General features: G+C 39.8%; 1 protein-coding gene across 2 annotated transcripts in view; it reads right to left on the reverse strand.

Moving 5' to 3' along the window:
- The window catches only part of LOC100466658 (serum paraoxonase/arylesterase 2), a 28287-nt gene that overhangs the window by 6180 nt on the left and 4434 nt on the right, over nucleotides 1-17673 (reverse strand). For both annotated transcript variants that reach the window (XM_034667914.1, XM_034667917.1), the window contains exons 2-6: nucleotides 13057-13127; nucleotides 6932-6987; nucleotides 2703-2868; nucleotides 2037-2163; nucleotides 136-336 (exon numbers count right to left, since the gene is read on the reverse strand). In XM_034667914.1, the coding sequence (XP_034523805.1) occupies nucleotides 136-336; nucleotides 2037-2163; nucleotides 2703-2868; nucleotides 6932-6987; nucleotides 13057-13127 (621 nt within the window). The remainder of the gene's footprint in view (nucleotides 1-135; nucleotides 337-2036; nucleotides 2164-2702; nucleotides 2869-6931; nucleotides 6988-13056; nucleotides 13128-17673) is intronic.

Here is a 17673-nt window from a genome sequence, read left to right on the forward strand (position 1 = left end):
ATATATATATATATATCTCATAGAGCAAAAAAATATCAAGGAAGCTTTTTACATTGGAAAAATAAAGCAAAGTGAAGAATTTGACCCAGCACCACTACTAGGGAGAAATGAAGATACTCTTATAAGGAGTCATACTTTTTATCAGGTGAAATATTGATCCCATTTGCTGCATCAAATCCTTCTGCTACCACTTTAACTTCATTTGGACTGTAGTAAACAACATTTGCCCAGTGTAAGTTCAAGTATGTTTCCAAATACTTTAAGAAAGGATCAGAGAAATAGTGGTCATTGGTGGCATAGAAATGTGCTGGTCCAACAGCTATGATATCATTCACACTGAAAGAGAAAAAATAACATGTGAGAGAAAATAAGAAGCCAGTTGGTCTCATTAAAGATTAAGTCTCTGGAAGGCACACACAACCTATGCTTTAAATTTTTGGTACGAGGTTTCCCAGGAAAAGCTCAGCTAAAAGTCACGTGGCTATAGTTACATGCAATCTACTATAATATCATTTTTCAGAGAACAATTTTGTATGATAACAGGTAATTTGAAGACAGGTCATTTAGCAATTATGGCAGGACTATTATAAAAGAAAAAAGAACTTGGTGCCAACAGGGTATGTTTTTTGACAGCAAGAAATGTAGGGTCTGGCAACAATACGGAAGGATACAGCTACCTATAGTATCGAGCTGGACAGAGCCTCATTGGCTGCTGAGCTGGTTAGGCCATCAATAACATTTACCTAGCTTTCATTTACTCAGTTGCCGGATTTTCCTGAGTTCCTTTGCTTAGTTATTAGTCAAACTAAGGTTGACTGTTCAATTTCTACCTGCCTCACAAAGCCGACCTGCCGAGAACAAACGGGCACTCGATAAACACTTGCAGAGAGATGGATGATGAAATTGCCGGAGTACAATGCTTCAGGGGAGAGATTTATATACTAAAAACAATTACATTTTATTTTATTTTATTTTTTTTTTTTTTAAAGATTTTATTTATTCATTCGACAGAGATAGAGACAGCCAGCGAGAGAGGGAACACAAGCAGAGGGAGTGGGAGAGGAAGAAGCAGGCTCATATCAGAGGAGCCTGATGTGGGGCTCGATCCCATAACGCCAGGATCACGCCCTGAGCTGAAGGCAGACGCTTAACTGCTATGCCACCCAGGCGCCCCAACAATTACATTTTAAAAACCAGTTAGGCAAAGGCGTTATTAAATTTAAATTCCAATTACCCTATGCAAAAATTTCTGAAAGAGCTGCTTTCTTCGTTAAATGAAAAACAGAGCTATAGGGAAGGTGAGTCCTCTCTTTCTGAAAGAGCACGGTGATAGAGGCTGCCTGGACAGTATTTACACTCCCATTTATTATGAAGTGCATTTTTTGGAAGAACGATTAAAAATTATATGCAGAAGCCTGAGATAGGGATGGAGAAATTAAAAATATTCATCAAGTTCGAACTTAAAAGAAGCAGTAAGCTAACGCAAACTGAGCTGGGGAAATACACATGACTGTCTTTTAGCCACATTATCAACCGGTTGTATGTTCTGGAAGTAGGAGTGACCCGCTTTCAGTTTGAATCCCTCCAACTCTGTGTGGCCATTAGCCCCCAGCAACCATGACACCGGTGCACGGACTTCATTTAAAGCAGGCTACTCCTCTTTGGCAGGACAAGTATTATGGTTCGGGGGATGAGTCATCCGAGATGGAAGGTGACAGAAGGAAAAAAAGGGAGGCTTGTCTTCTGCTCCCAAGATGACCCGGAAGAGAGCTCCCCTGTAATCCAGCGTTTTATCGTTTCTCAAGGGAATCCTCAGAGAACACTGATTATTATGAGTGATATTGACTTCCCCTGCTCTACAAGGAAACCACACACACACACACACACACACACACGCACGTACACACACGCACACACGTATTTACGTATGTGTACACATATACGTATTTTAGCTCTTATCAAGGCTGAGAGGCCCATCATGGGGAATACATGGAAATGCCAGAGATAAACTGGACATGAACAAAAGGGCTGACTACCTTGGAAGAAGTTCATGTTTGATTGTTTTTAGATGCAAAAGGGAATTTTCTTCTTCTTCAAATTTAAAAATTTCCACTGTATTCTTGAATTCTGGGTGGTTTACAACAAAGAGATAAACTGTGTCGTCTAAAGAATTGAAAGAACAGAGTTAATTTACAAGACAGAACCATAAGACCTCTGGGCAGACACTGACATTTAAATACCACAGGCGGGGAAAGGTTGAACATATAAGCTGTGAGACGACCTAACAGATCATTCTTCTTCCCCGTCTTTCCCATCACTGTCTGGCTGCTGTTATTTCTGATCATTGGGCCCCTGACCTTTAAGAAAGAGTGTTTTCCACTCCATATACAGAATTCATGAATAATCTGTTTATAGTTTAATTCAGAAGTATAGCTCTTTTTTAATGCAATAATCATAGATATATGGAAAAGGTTATGAAATCTAAACATTCTCCCAGGTGTTAACTGTTAGAAATTCCACATGTAGCCTATGTTGGCTGCTAGCTGGAGAGGCAAATGATCAACTTATTTGTATGAAGAATACAGAAAGAATTCACGAGTTAATTGTTCTTCTCTTACTATAGATATGATCCAAATCTGTTTTCCACAGGCATTTGCAAGCCATGGTAAGTTTCTCAATGTGGGGAGCTCATCAGCTCTTACCGTTGTCTATGAAGGTGCTGATACCATGTGGATTGAACGAAGCCAAATTGAACCCACGGCTGATTCTTAATTCCAGAGCCCTCGGGTTTTCTTTTTTTAGATCCATCATTAGTATCCCTCCAGGCTTATCTGGGGAAAAGCTGTGGAGTCCCGGACATTTTAAACCCTTTTCAAAACAGAGGAAAAAGTTAAATATAGAGGCTTAAGTGTGTTTATAGGCTAAAATGGGCTGTATAAATAAATGATAAATACAGACTTTGGTTAAAGGTGGCGGCATTACAGCTACAAACAGCAAGAAAGCAGAGAGAAGATGATAGAAAAAATAGGAATTGGAGGCTGGTGAGAGCCGCAAGATGAAAAGGAACTGATTTTTCTGAGTTGAGGCACAAGACTAAGGGTGTAGTCTCTTAAGGGGAAGGTTGGTGGACTGGGAGATACCAAGCGGAGTTGAGGGGGGTGGGGGAGAAGTGAAAGTTTACACACGGGCTGTTGACCCTCAAGCCCTTGGCCGCCCTTTGCCCCTAGAGAGGCACAAAGTCTTGGTGAATGGTGTCAGTCAAGGCTTCCCTCCTTGTCTCATGCTCCAGATCCAATCCATCAGCAAATCCTGTTAACTTTACCTTGAAAATAAGTCCCTTCATAAGGATGAGAACCTTTCTCACCACTTTGTCCATGACTGCCCTGGTCCAAACCACCGCCACAATTATGGCAACGGCTCACAACTAAATGCCCTTTCTGACTTTTTCTGCCTTTCCCGGAAGACCGGTCTCCCACCAACATCCAAATTATGTCAGATGTCCCGCCTCTGATCAAAACTCCATCTCACTCAGATTACAAAGTAGAAGATCTTCCGATTGACCGAAGGCCCTGTACCATCTGCCCTGCTCACTCTCCTGCACATTCCCTGCCCTAAACACTCCAGGTCTCCAAGCTCATCTCCTACTGGCCACATGGCTGCCTTGATGCTCTTCACATAAACCAGCACATTCTCACTCAGGGCCTTTATACACACTGTTCCTTCTGCCTAGGAATGCTCCCCACCCCACCTCACCCCACCCCACCCTGCAAGATCTAGGGCTCCTAGATGCTTTATATCTATGTCAAATGGCAAGCACCGCCGTTTGGCATAGATGCATATATTCAGATATACATAAACGGCCTGACCACACCCTCAGCACAGGTGTCCCTCTCCACTGCCCCACCTTCCTTTACTTCTCATTAAAGTGTTGCTAGCATCTGACACAGATTCATCCTCTCCCCACTGCAACATGGGTCAGGACTTTTGTCTCATTTGTTCACCGCTAGATCCCATGGCCTGGAGCTGTGCCTGGCATATAGTTTGTCCTTTCCCCACTGATTGCAAGTATCACCCTTATGTACAAGATCCCTTTGTATACTGATCTGTATGGGGGCTCATGCCTATTCCTGTACCAATACACCGCTCTTTAATTACTATAGCTTTACTTATACATACAGCCAATACATTTATGGCCAGTCCCCATATCCCACACCTCATTGTTTTGTTTTCACAAACTAGTTTTAGATATTTCTGCTCATCAATTTTTCTGTATAAATTTTGAAAATTAAGTTGCTGTTCTGAATGGAACATTATTATTTTTATTACTATTACAGTTTCATTTGGTTCTTCCTTGTGCATGGGAAAGCCAGTGAGTTTTACATGTTCATTTTGAATCCAACCATTTCACTGAACTCTCCCCACAGGTCTAATAGTCTGTTAGTTGAATGTCTTGGATTGTCTAAAAAGCAGGTAATGATGATGTCTGAAAATTAGGGTAGTTTTGACTTTTTTCCTACCTCATATTTCTTTTTCTTGTTTTGTTGGGTTATTAACAACTCTAGTAGATTACTGACGGTTATAATATTTGGGGGCATTTTCTTCCCTTTCTAAACATTTATGGGAAGGCGGCTAATGTGTTACCACTAAGAATGATGTCTGCTGTAGGTTTCAGAGAAATTACTTTCCATTTCTAGTTTTCTTGGAGCTTTCAACCAGGAATGAAACGTTGAATTTTCTTTAATGTTTTCTTGGGACTCACTGAAATAATCTAGGTGTTTTCTCTTTTAGATCTTTTTAAGTCATATTTTATGCAAATCTAAAAGAGTATACAAAAATTAAGTCTCACGTTATGCACAAAGTTGAACATAATAGAAATTATCTCCCATTAAAAAAATCTATCAAAATGATAAACCTTCAAGGCTGGCAGGCTCAGGAAGCAGAATAAACTGGAATTACACTATCCCTACGTGGCGGCACTACTGCAGTGGCTGATAATCTCTATTTCGTATCACTGTCCCATAAACAAGAGCATGACTCGAAGGCACAGAAAGCTCTACCAGGGACAGTGATCACTATCCATGGTCATTTTAATACTCCCTACCATTGAAATCTGTTTTTTCTCTTTTTAAAAGTTTGATTTATTTTTACTTGCAGTAAAATACACATCACGAAATTTACCATCCTCATCATTTTAAGCATATAGTTCAGCGGTGTTAAGTACACTCACATGGTCATTTAAATCTTTCTTCTATTCCATTTTGTGTCACCCAATTCTTCAGTAAGTGTGATGTTGGTTTTGGGGTGACTCTCAAACCCATAACCATGGAACAGGATGGGTCAGATGGGCTAACATGCTTGGAAGAGGAAGAGACAGCTGACGTGAGATACATGTTACTCGTTTAGAAAGGAGTGAGTTCTGGGAAACAGTAGAGACAATGCTGAGTAGTTAAAAAAATCAGCAGTAAAGTGGGATTGTTTCTAAATTTGAAAAAAAGACAGTCAGATAAGCAAGGAAGGACAAAAAAGCTGAAGAAATTCTATTGACATGGCTACAAGATCACTGAGACTGTCATCAGTCCCTCCGTGGAAATGACTATAGATTTATGTGCTTGGAGACCTTACTTCTAATTCCGATTTATTCCTATGGGGGTTGAGATCTTGAAACATGTGAGTTCTGGATTACAAAAATCTCTGAGAATACCTCTTTTGGGGGGGAAAAAAAAAGCAAGTGAGTTCTACTTTCCTCGGGATTTTTGTGTCTCTGGTTAACGAACAATTCTGACAAGCAGCCCCAGTGTTTTCTCCTAAGCCTACAGACTTGCATAAGCATGTGCTTCCAAACAAACCGATAGTCCTACTAGAAATATCCATTTTACTCTTTCTGTGAAGGTAATGACATAACCTTGTCTTTTGAGACTATATTTTTAAAGTTTAATATATTAGTGTTCTTGCCAAAGCCTACAATGTTTCTTTTTTTACCTCAGTGGTAACAACCAGCTGCTCAGTGTTCCACCTAAAAGCCATCAGGAACCTGACCCGTATCCCACCGCCTCATTCTCCTCTCAGCCGAGTTCTCTCACGTCTCCCATAGGTCTGACCACTGTTTCATTGGTGCTGTGACTCCTCTAAAGTATCTCCATGCTTTTCACACCTAAGTCTCAGAGTCTGAAAATAATGGACGCTGAGAGGGAACAGAATCAGCACAGGCCGCCTTCCTCAAGAAAAACCGAACCCATGACGATGCCAAGGACGCTCCTGGGGGCCCAAGCCAGGGAAGAACGTGGTCAGAACCTCCTCATCGCCCACTTACACAGTTTTCCAATTAGATGGCTGCTGGTGTAGGCCAGCATGCAGGCCAATCAATTTTACAGCCTTTCTAATGTATGCCCAGGGAAGTGGTTATTTTTCAGCTTCTAAGAAATTAAGGCGAAAGGGTATAAATAAACTCAGCTGATGACTTTCATGAGAAGCTATTCGGGGGAAAGAGAAAGAAAAAGCCTTGGTCTGGGAAACTTGGTATATTGCTTGAAAATAAACAATAACAGCAAGAATATGAGCTTAAAATTGAGAAGCTAATGGAAAGAGAGACAGATGCTGTATTTAGAAGAGTATAATGTAGTATGGAATATCCACAATGCCCAAAGTATGCTTTTTAATAAGAAACTTTTGAAACACAGATTGCATTGGAATATTTTAGTGCAATGCAGTGGGGACATAAAGAGCAATTAATCAATTGCCAAAGATTTTTTCATCTCTACATTTAGATAAGCTTGAGGACATTTTCCAAAATCCTGTTTAAACTGTCTTCCCCCCCGCCCCCGAACATATTTTTGAAAGTGAGCAATTTTACACACAAGTTACTGCCCTGCAGGCCTCATCAAACTCCCCTGTACCTCGTCCATGGAGACTGGGGAAGGAAGGAGATACTCACCACACTGAGGAAAGCCAGACCATTGGGAAGTATGTCAATATCATCTGCACCAGCTTCTGTAAGTTCAAGAAATAGATAAATGTCACATTCAAATTCTGTTATTTGTTAGATGTAACATAACTGGGACTTAGTTTACTTTATCAGTGCCTGCATTTTTAGGAATGGTTCGAATTTTTTCCCCAACCACTCTCTTTAATACACGTCAGTCTAAATCCCTTTCTGCAGTGAACCTCTGACTTTAAATGTTAGATATTTTATGTTTACTCAAATCAAAGTCAAGTAATCACTACATTTCCAGCTATAATACAGAAAAAGTTGACATCTGTACACTCTTACGATAAACACCCAGATGTCTGTACAAAAGTAATTGACATCAGGGGAATATTACTTTCAGAGAGAAGGGCTCATAGTCATTTAACCATGCAAATATCCTTGTCCCTTTCTCTGCTCATTCAATCTGAAGCAAACACAGACATTTCTCCCATTAACAGAGATAAGACACCTGGGATTATATATTCCCTCTTTAAAAAACAATGTCTGCTTGTTCTCATAAGCAAAGAAAGCTTTCCATTTAATCTTTAAAGTTAGGCTTTAAACTACAGAAAACAACCAGCAAAAGGAAATTAATGAAAAATACCATGCACCTAAGCCAGCTGAACCTTCTAACGCTTGTCTCTGAGCAGGCTACAATTACTATTGATTGTTTATTGATTGTCTCAGCACACTCCACACAGCACAGCAAATAATTAGACATAAAACCTTCCCAGTGGTCTCACTGTGTAAATTCCGCAGACAGATAATAGACCCAAACACAAGAAAAGAGGAATAAAAATGGCTTAGATTAAGCCAAATCATGACACATTCTTTGAGTCCACAAAATCCAATCTTCCCCTTTAAGGCCTCTCCAAAGGCTTTCCCCAAGATTATTTCTAGGTTGTCAAAACCAAACAGCATCTATGCAGCCATTTTGGTTTTGATTCACGCGTTTGCATTTGGCCGGTTGCCTCCAGAGTCGCTGGCTCTATCATAGTGGAGAGAAGCAAAAGAAAATAAAAATGCCAAGAACTTCACTTCGTAAAGATGACTGCAATCATGAACACCTGCAATGCCTGTTCCTTGGCAAGAAGATACATCTATAGCTTAAGCACGGCATAGCGGAGGAGTTCTTAACCTGGGGCTGCGGATCCCTAAGGAGCCACAAATGGCTTTTAGAGTCCGTGAACTTGTTAAAACTCTATGCAATGCAAAATATCATCTGAATGCTCAGCTGAGACATTTTCAATGAAAAGGATCCTTGGCTTTCAGCTGGTTTAAAAAAGGGTCAGTAATACCGCAAAAAAAGTCAAAAATTTCTGGTCTCTAGTCCCACGGCGGTTCTCAACTGGTAATGAGCAGGGACCAGGGGAACTCGACACCACACGTGTGTACCTGCAACCACAAACATACAAACGCACGCGCTCACATGCACATATCAGTCCAAGGTTTGCTTTCTGGATCCATTTAGTAGGAAGTCAATGAAATAAAATTTGTTGCTCCGGAAAAATTACTTAAAACAATTTAATTTCCATGTGTACATGCTTATACAAAGCTCAAGAAAAGATATATAGAAACAAATTAAGAAGGTTTCTTTGGGTGGCAGAATTATGAGTGATTTTTTCATTTTCATCTTTACTGTTTAAAATTTTCTACAAACGATAGTATTGTTTTAGTAATCAAGAAAAGAACAATGTTTTGAAAAGATATTTTCATTTCAACCACACTGTAACTTCTTTCTGTTTAACTTCATTGCCTATTGCAAGGAAAAAAAAGTCTTATCTAGTTTTCTTTAGAATATTTTCCAGATCTACCCCCACCCCATCTTCATTTCTACATCCATCACTACAAGAGAATTTTATCATTTCGTATCACCTCTTTGGTGTGATTACTGCAAGAGTAGTCAATGCTGGAGAAATTTTTTCTCCTCTAATTTAATAATAGGAGTAGTACTAGTAGTAATAGTAATAGCTACTAAGATACAGTGTTTACCAAGGGCCAGGCTCCTTGTAAGCGCTTTACATACATTATTTCACATAATTTCCTACATCCTAAGCAGCAATAATATTATCTCTCATTTTAGAGTTAAGAAATTAGAGCCTTTGAGCAGTTAGGGAGATTGTTCAAGGTCACAAACTGGGAAGATGGGACTCAAATCCTTTTGCTCTGACTTAAAAGCACACAGGAAAAAAAGACAACCTAGCATCGAATGAATTCTCTGTCAGAACCATCTGCTGGTTCCTCTCTGAAGACACTGTACTTTGTAAATCTGACTGTGGTCAATTCCACAGGTTGGCTTTCCTCCCAAAAGTTTTGCTTCCATGCCTCCTCCCAAGTTCCTCACCAATCCATATTCTGCACTTTTCTTTAAAACCTCTTTTAAAACCCTCTTGCACTGGAAAGTCTTCTAGCTTAGCTCATCTGATTTCTTATTTATTCTTACTCCTTTGGTAATGCTCTATGTCCGAGATGGCTAACTGCCCCCCACTGTCCATGCTCCCCTTCTTCCTTTGCAGCTCCAGTGCATGGGGACACAGCCACAGAGATTTTCTACCCTTTCTTGCAATAGTTGTGGCCATTTGCCTCCGTTCATGTTAATGGGATGTGAGAACACAGTATGCATGCAATTTCTGGGTAAAATAAACTAAAAATAATAGCCACGTTAATGTTCTTTCTACCCTTTCCTGCTGGGGAGTGGCAATAACTGGAGTTCCAGTCGTGGACCGAGAAAGCAGCAGTATGTTGAAGACAACTGTGTTGCTTCATCAGCCTTTGTACCAGACTGGCCGCACAGATCGTAGTCATCTTATCACTCTAGGCCATTTGCTTATCTTTGATGGCCAAGTAAAAGAAGATAAATTTCTCTCTCCTCTAGGTGTAACTTTATAACAGCAAATCAGCCCTGGCCATGCTCAATAGAGTACCTGATACGTAATGTACCTTTTATTGTCCACTCTTGGCTCACTGGTGAGGTATGTGTGTTAATCACTCTGGGAGGAGATACTCTATTGGAAAGAGAATTTGCAAAAGGTACTAAACCTCTCTGAGCTTTGGGTCCTTATCTGTCATAAAAAGAAAAGAAAAAAGAAATCTAAATCTCACAGCAGTGTATATTTTGTTTTCCTTTCATAGGTAGACTGTAAAGTAACCGATCACAAGGGCTGCAAACTTCAGTGCCTTTTTTTTTTTTTTAAATCTCCCCAGCAGCAGTTTTTGTAAAGGTCTTGATTGCCAAGTGTATAAAACCGCTAATTAACTCAAAGAGGCAATCCATTCAAAATTTTATTTTAGTCCAGAACTCTGAATGCCCGCATTTTCAAAGACATTTAGAAAATGTTTTAAGCTTTTAAGCCTCAAATAGACTTAACTAGCTCCTGGCATTATAATTTTTATTATTTAGATGTTGATATTAGGCCAAATCTTGGGTAAGAGCTTGGTTTCTGCCTGGAAAAGACGGGAAAGGAATAGAAAAAATGGGACAGTGAGCCCCATAGAAGGCACACATCCTCTATGATACGTGGTAGATGACCACTATTTGTTAAAACAGAAAGACATGAGATGATATGTATAAAGCACCCAAGAATTGCCAAGAGTTCATTTCTAGTCATGGTGAATGTAGCACTGGAGTGTGTGTGTGTGTGTTGGTGTGTAAGTATGGGTGTTGATGGGAATGGAAAGGTAGGGAAAAGTGGTCTTACCTCTTAGAGGGATTGTTGGCCTCAAGTGCATGGCTGCTATTGTTTCCAAAGCGCACACTAAAGAAGAGAACCTTTTCTACCCTTGTTGCCTACCAGAAGTTGCTTTTGCCTGTATGGGAATGTACGTGCCCAGCACACTGTTATTCCTTGTAACCAAAAGACCACTGAATAAGCGACTGTTATTAAAAACATATAACCACAGGCTATTATTAGCCATTATGCATCACTAACATAGAATTCAACAAATGTTCATATGGTACGTGCTAACCACAGAGCAAAAAACAAAAAAAAAAAAAAAAAAAAAAAAAAAAAAGAAAGAAAGAAGCACAAGTCTAATTAGATCTAAAAATGTATCCCAAATGTGTATCTAATCACTCATCGTCTTCGCTCTGTTGCCTTTTGAAGTGCCTCAGAGGCATTAAACACTTCACGAGAAGGGCCATAGGTGACATATTTCCTCATTCTTTCCAATTCCAGACAGCAGCTCACACACATCACAACATAAAGGTCACAAACACAGACAGACGCCTGTTCAGAATACAAATGTCTTTGGGCTTGTTTTTCTCCGAGGAGCCCTCCATCCCAAGGAGTTGTAGCAGCAATACACTGGGCGGGTCATCCTGTAATGTGTCTGGCTGTGCCCTACTGTCTACTCTGAGACTTGAATTCACAGAAGTTGGGCTCCACAGGGCCAAGGGCTGTTTAATAATTTGACAATTATTAACTCAGTAGCAACAGTAACCTTCGAGATCATGGACTCAACCTTCCAACCTGGTACAACATCCCTCACAGAAGCCATCTGGCTCTTGCTTAGGGGCTGGTTCTGAGGGGGGCACTTCGTGACTGAGTCAGAAGGCAGGGTGCAGTGGTGGAGTTTCTTGGGACTCCAGACAACCTTATTTCTAGAACTGTCTGCCTTATCCGCACAGATCTAGCCAGTCTGCTATTTGATACTGAGTTTGTACCTTCCTGCTAAATGTGTGGGCAACAGTAGCAAAGAGGAGAAGACCCAGGAGAAAGAAGTCAAGGAGTCTAGGCCTAGGGAGCTAGGACTGGGAAAAAGTACCAAAGTAGCAGTGGAAATGAGGAGACAGGGCACAGAAAAAACAGATGCATGAAGGAGAGGCAAATAACAGAACCGGAAAGAAACTTTGAAGCAGAGAAGGCAGCTCTGAAAACTGATAGGTTTCATGAAAACGAAGCCTTCTTGTGTGTGATCCAGAAAAGGGTCACTACTTGGTTTTTGCTCAAAGAGTACTTCGAGCCCTGTCTGTAGTGAATGTGCTTATAAATGTCAGGTACTGAGTTTAGTAGAATTGCCAACTCCAGGGCAATTTAGCAATGACTATCAAAGCTTTAAACATTTTAAAAAATATTTATTTATTTTTTTAAAGAGAGAGGGAGAAAGAGTGTGCACACACAGACACACACACAGATACACACGTGCGTGAGGGGGAGGGGAGGGGGAGAGGGAGAGAATCCCAAGAAGTCTCCACACCCAGAGTGGAGCCCAACACAGGGCTTGATCCCACAAGCCAGAGATCATGACCTGAGCCAAAACCAAGAGTTGGATACTTAACTGACTGAGCCACCCAGGCACCCCGACTATCAAACTTTAAACACACATGCTACCTGAACAACAATCTCACTGTAAAGAATTTATGCTACCGTTCTACAAGAGTTCTATGTACAACAATGTTCACTGAACCGTTTGTAGTTGCAAAAAAACTACAACCACCCAAATGTGTGTTAAGAAGGAAATGCTTAAATCCACCATGGCACCATGAGAAAGAATGAGGCAGACCTACGTGTGTTGATGTGGGAAGCTGTTCACATTGCACTTGGCATAAAGCAGGTTGTAGAATATATTCTTATACTAAGATGCCATTTGTGAAAAATACATATGCATGCATATATTTGTTTGCATTTGAACTGGAAATATCAGGAAAGAGAAGAAAAACTTTCTTTCTGGGGTTGTTTCTGTGGGGAATGGAGATTTTCTGGAGAGATTTTTATTTTCCATTTTGTGACTCCTCTTCCTTCTGACACCTTCACTAGCTGACTGCTAGGCTGACAGAGCACAGGCTTCAGCGGCCACACACAGCAAAGGACACAGACTTTACAAAACTAGTTCAGAAAAGTCACTAAGCAAGCAAGAAATCAAACAATAAACATAGGATTACACAAATAATTAACAAATCGCAATAAGAGTGAGAGAGAGAAGAAATGCAGGTGCATGAGATCAAAAAAAGATTGACTGAAGAGGTTTTTGTTGATTTAATGTGATTTTTCCTCTGATCAACACTAGTGGCATGCCAAAATACTGTTAATGAGTTTTTTCCTGTTGGTGGCCAAACAATGTTAGGTGTATAACGAGCATTTTCTCATACTTACCAATTCCTTTAATGAGGTGGCAGTTTGGAAGGTCTACGGATTTTACTTCTCTGGAGGCTTTAAGTCGATTCCTGTTTTTAAAAAAAAAAAAATCTGTTTATGTATTCCCTGCTTTGTTGCAGACAGGGTTTAAAGAGGCTTACAGCAATACATAAAACAGCATAAATCTAAAGCAGATAAAAGAGAAGAGAGAAAAACAAGGGTAGGAACATAAAATAGCACCAGAAATGAAGTTAAAATAAAAATGCATATCACAAAATTCTACATGTGAATGTGGGTCATAAAAGAAAGCTAATAACTCAACAAATAAAACTTGCAATGCAAGTTCCCAAGCAAATATGAACACAGCACCAGGCCACATTTCTCACAGCTCTGGTGTGGTGGGAAGAGCTCCAGATGTCAAACCAGAAGCGGAGGGCCCAGAACAGTGGAAAAATGCTCAGACCCTCTGCAAAATGACACGGGGCCTGACGGGAGGCCAGGAGAAGAGGTGATTTTCAGAGCCAGGCACAACACATCCCCATCACAAAATTTATGGGGTGAGAACTTTGGAGAACACCAACTACTGTTACAAAAGTACTTGCTGCTGTTGTTTCTCAACAAGTAAGAGTGCAGAAATAATGAGGAAATGGTGAACTGTAATGACATACCTTCCCCACGCCCCTGCCCCGGGAGAGGGCCACAGAACAGTTTGGCCAAACACATCTGGGAGCTCTTTTTTTGAAGCCACATGTTGTAGGTTTTCCCTTCTTTCCTCACCGTCTCTCACCTTCTCTTCCTGTTCTCTACAGTCATAAATCATAAAAGTGCTTGCAGAGTAGTTTACATTTTTTCAAAATGGGTCACACAGACCACACATTTAAGAGAGAAAAATGACCATTTGCTGCTTGTCCCTCCCCTATTCATATCCTTGACAGCATCTGACTTCTAGACACTGAATTTGGGGAAGCTTACCGGTCTCAGCAACGTGGAAGAAGGCCAAGGGCTACTTAACCCAGAATTGCCAACAGGTGGTAGCAGCTATATAATCTGGCAACTCGTATCATACATAAAGTTTCTAATTAAAATGTTAATCAATATGTTATTTTGAGGGGGGCACCTGGGTGGCTCAGTCGATTAAGTGCCTGCCTTCAGCTCAGGTCATAATCCTGGGGTCCTGGGATCCAGTCCCACATCCAGCTCCCTGCTCAGTGGGGAGTCTGCTTCTCCCTCTCCCTCTGCCCCTCAGCCCTGCATGCGTTCTCTCAAGAAAATCTTTTTAAAAAAAAATGGGTATGTTATTTTGAATCATATAATTCAAAGAGTGTCAAAATCTTTTGAAATAATATAGCAATAAGGCAATAAAATAAAATTATAGTGAATAAAATAAATACATGAAATACATAGATTTTTAAAATATAAAGATGTAATAAAAATTAAAAATAAAATTTTAAAGTAAAGCAATAAAAAAGACAATAAATCTCACATTTACAAGTCTCGGGAGTGATTTAAAGGGGGAAAATAAGTATACTTAGCCTAATGGGGTAGCAGTAATACTAGTGGTGATGGGGATGCTGCTGCTAATGACCGTGGGTAGCAAAAGGAAATCAGTAATAAAAACAGCTAAAACTTATTGAGTTCACCACTGTTCTATGTGATTTACCTGAATGACTTCATTTAATTGTTCAAACAATCCTAAGAAGTAAGTACCATTGTCCCTACTTTAGGGATGAGGGAAGTGACTCAGAGGTGAAGGAACTTTGCTGAGGTTTGGCACCTGCTGGGAAGAACCTTCCAGAGGCAGTGCTCTAACCCACTCCGGTATTTTTCTCAAAAAGGGTGAAAAGATCTGTGTTTCTGTCTTAGCAGCAAGACTGCCTGACCATTAGTAGGTGAATCTCTATGGGCCTCAGTCCTCTTTATGCATAAAATAAGGATGAGACTAGATGGCCTCCCAGGTTCAGTGGACACTGCATGATTCCAGAAACAGATGGAGATATGCCAGTAGGTCCCAGCTGCAGTTTCATCAAGTTTCTGTATCATGGATTGGTTTGGGTGTCAATTTTATACAACCTCCTATTATGCTCATTTAACTACACAAAAATAGAGATAATGAGGATTGTCATCTACCTTTTTCAAAGATAAGTTATATGGATAAAATAAAATTCAGTTCTGTTTGAACAGTTAAATATGGGTTATTTTTTAGAGTCAACTTAGGTCTACATAAATGACTGATAATTACACATTGCCAAGAGGCAATCTTCATCACCTAAGTTTAGTTGTACAATATCATCTCTAAATATGCACACTGCCTACCATTAAAACTGGAGTTGCATAAGGGCTGTGCATAACTTCTGCTTAATCAAATCATTTTTTCTTATCTCTCTTTCAAAATCAAAGAAAGATGGGATTTTGTTTCCAATGTTTGTGGGCCATCAGGACTTTCAAATTCTTTCAGTGGAAACCTGCTAGGCTTTTTACCAGTTCCCTACCCATTAGTGACCATCTGTATTCCAGGCTGGCAGGCCCTCTTAGCTGAAAAACCTAAAGCCACCCTCACCCCCTTTCTTTCTTGCTCCTTTCCACTGCAGAGACAGGCAAGCCAAACATTTGCTTTCCCAGCCTCCTTTGTATTTAGGGGTAATCATATGACTTAGGCTTTGGAGAAAGATATTTTTGTTCCTGATAGAAAAGGCAGACACAAAAAGAAAGCTAACTAGTATCCCCTCTTTCTCCCTTCTTCATGATTTGACCACACATGCAGTGCTTAGGACTATAACAACCATTTGGTATTCTTAACATGACAAGAATGAGGACACAATGCCAATAGCGAAGGATTGAAGGACAAAAATATAAGAACCTAAGTTTCTGATATGATCGTGGGCTCAAGGGACAAGCTGTAGATGGACTCACCTACAAAATTTTTATCATGTGAGAAAAATAAGCCTTTATTCGTATATGTTACAATTAATTTGATGTATGTTACTTGCAGCTGAAAACACTCCTAACTGTTAAGAGATTTAAGAAGTTTTGGGAGAACATACAAGAGAAAGTTACACAAACCTCTTTGGACTAGCAGATCAATAAGCCTAAATGCATTCATGCCAAATTAAAAATAAAAAGACAAATGGTACAGACACAAATAATCTTGGTACAGGCTATTAGCTCCCTAGCACTTTCTGTCCTCGCATGCTTATGAGAGTACTAGGTCAGAGATAGCAGTCTGCTCTCCTGCAGACATTGCAAATCAACCACAGCACTCCTGCCCTTTACCCCACAGCCAGCCTCACACACAATGTCCCAGGCAACCACAACTGCTCCAGGTTCCTTTTGTTTTTCTCACTTTCCTCTTCTTTTTCATTAAGATGGGGTCATTTTCTTTTGAATTACAACTAGAAAGAAAATATTCCGTCTTCCTTCAATGGAGCCAGCAATCACTTCCCCAGGGACACCCAGCGGAAACATGTACATCAAGGTTCTTAATCTGGGGTCCAGTGACCTCTAAGGAGTCCATGGGTAAAATTCAGGGATCCATGAACAGGGATGGGGGAAAAAATACATACATCTTTATTTAAACCTAACTGAAACTAAGTATTTCCTTCGATGATGAGTGCAGGCAAGAAACCACAGAACTTTCTACTAGCAGTACCTGTGTCTCTCTGTCAAAAACAGAAATCAGACATTGTTACATCACATTTCAGCTGTTGTAGATATCTCAAAATACCATTTATACTCGCTGCTACTTCAAAATATCTATTGCTACATATTCAACTACCTTTATATCTATTTAAGGCTTTAATTAAGAAGCCCATGTTATTACATCATACATTAGATTTTTAAAATAGCTTGGTAATAGTATTTAAGTATTTGAATTAGTATTAACTTGTATAGTATTTAATTTTGTTTTGGAATCCTATGTGTTTTATTTCACCCATTTAAAAACATGATGCTGACCAAGGGTCTATCAGCTGATGAACAGATAAAGAAGATGTGGTTTATTTGTGTATATATATATATATGTGTGTATATATATATATATACAGTGGAACACTACTCAGCCATAAAAAAGAATGATATCTTGCCATTTGCAACAACATGGATGGAGCTAGAGAGTATAATGCTAAGTGAATTAAGTCAGAGAAAGACAAATACCATATGATTTCACTTATATGTGGAATTTAAGGAAAAAAACAAATGAGTCAAGGGTAAAAAAAGAGAGAGAGAGACAAATGAAGAAACGGACTGTTAACTACAGAGAACAAACTGATGGTGACCAGCGGGGAGGTGAGGGGGGGATGTGTGAGATAGGTGATGGGGATTAAGGAGGGCACTTGCGATGAGCACAGGGTGATGTATGGAATTGATGAATCACTACATTGTATACCTGAAACTAATATAACACTGTGTGTTAAATAAATGGAATTAAAATAAAAACTAAAAAAAAAAAAAAAAAGAAGAAAGAAAGAGGGGCACCACAAAAATTTTTTTTTAAATAAAAGCATAATACTGAGGAGTCAAGGCTTTACCAGCTGCTAAACGGATCTATGGCACAAAAGTCTAAGAACCCCTGCCTGAACATTGTCATTATGGTAGCTTTCACTGACTACTCTCTATGTATCTTTGGCTGTTTTAGCACTT

This window comes from Ailuropoda melanoleuca, chromosome 1 (assembly GCF_002007445.2).
Source record: "Ailuropoda melanoleuca isolate Jingjing chromosome 1, ASM200744v2, whole genome shotgun sequence".
Lineage (NCBI taxonomy): Eukaryota > Metazoa > Chordata > Mammalia > Carnivora > Ursidae > Ailuropoda > Ailuropoda melanoleuca.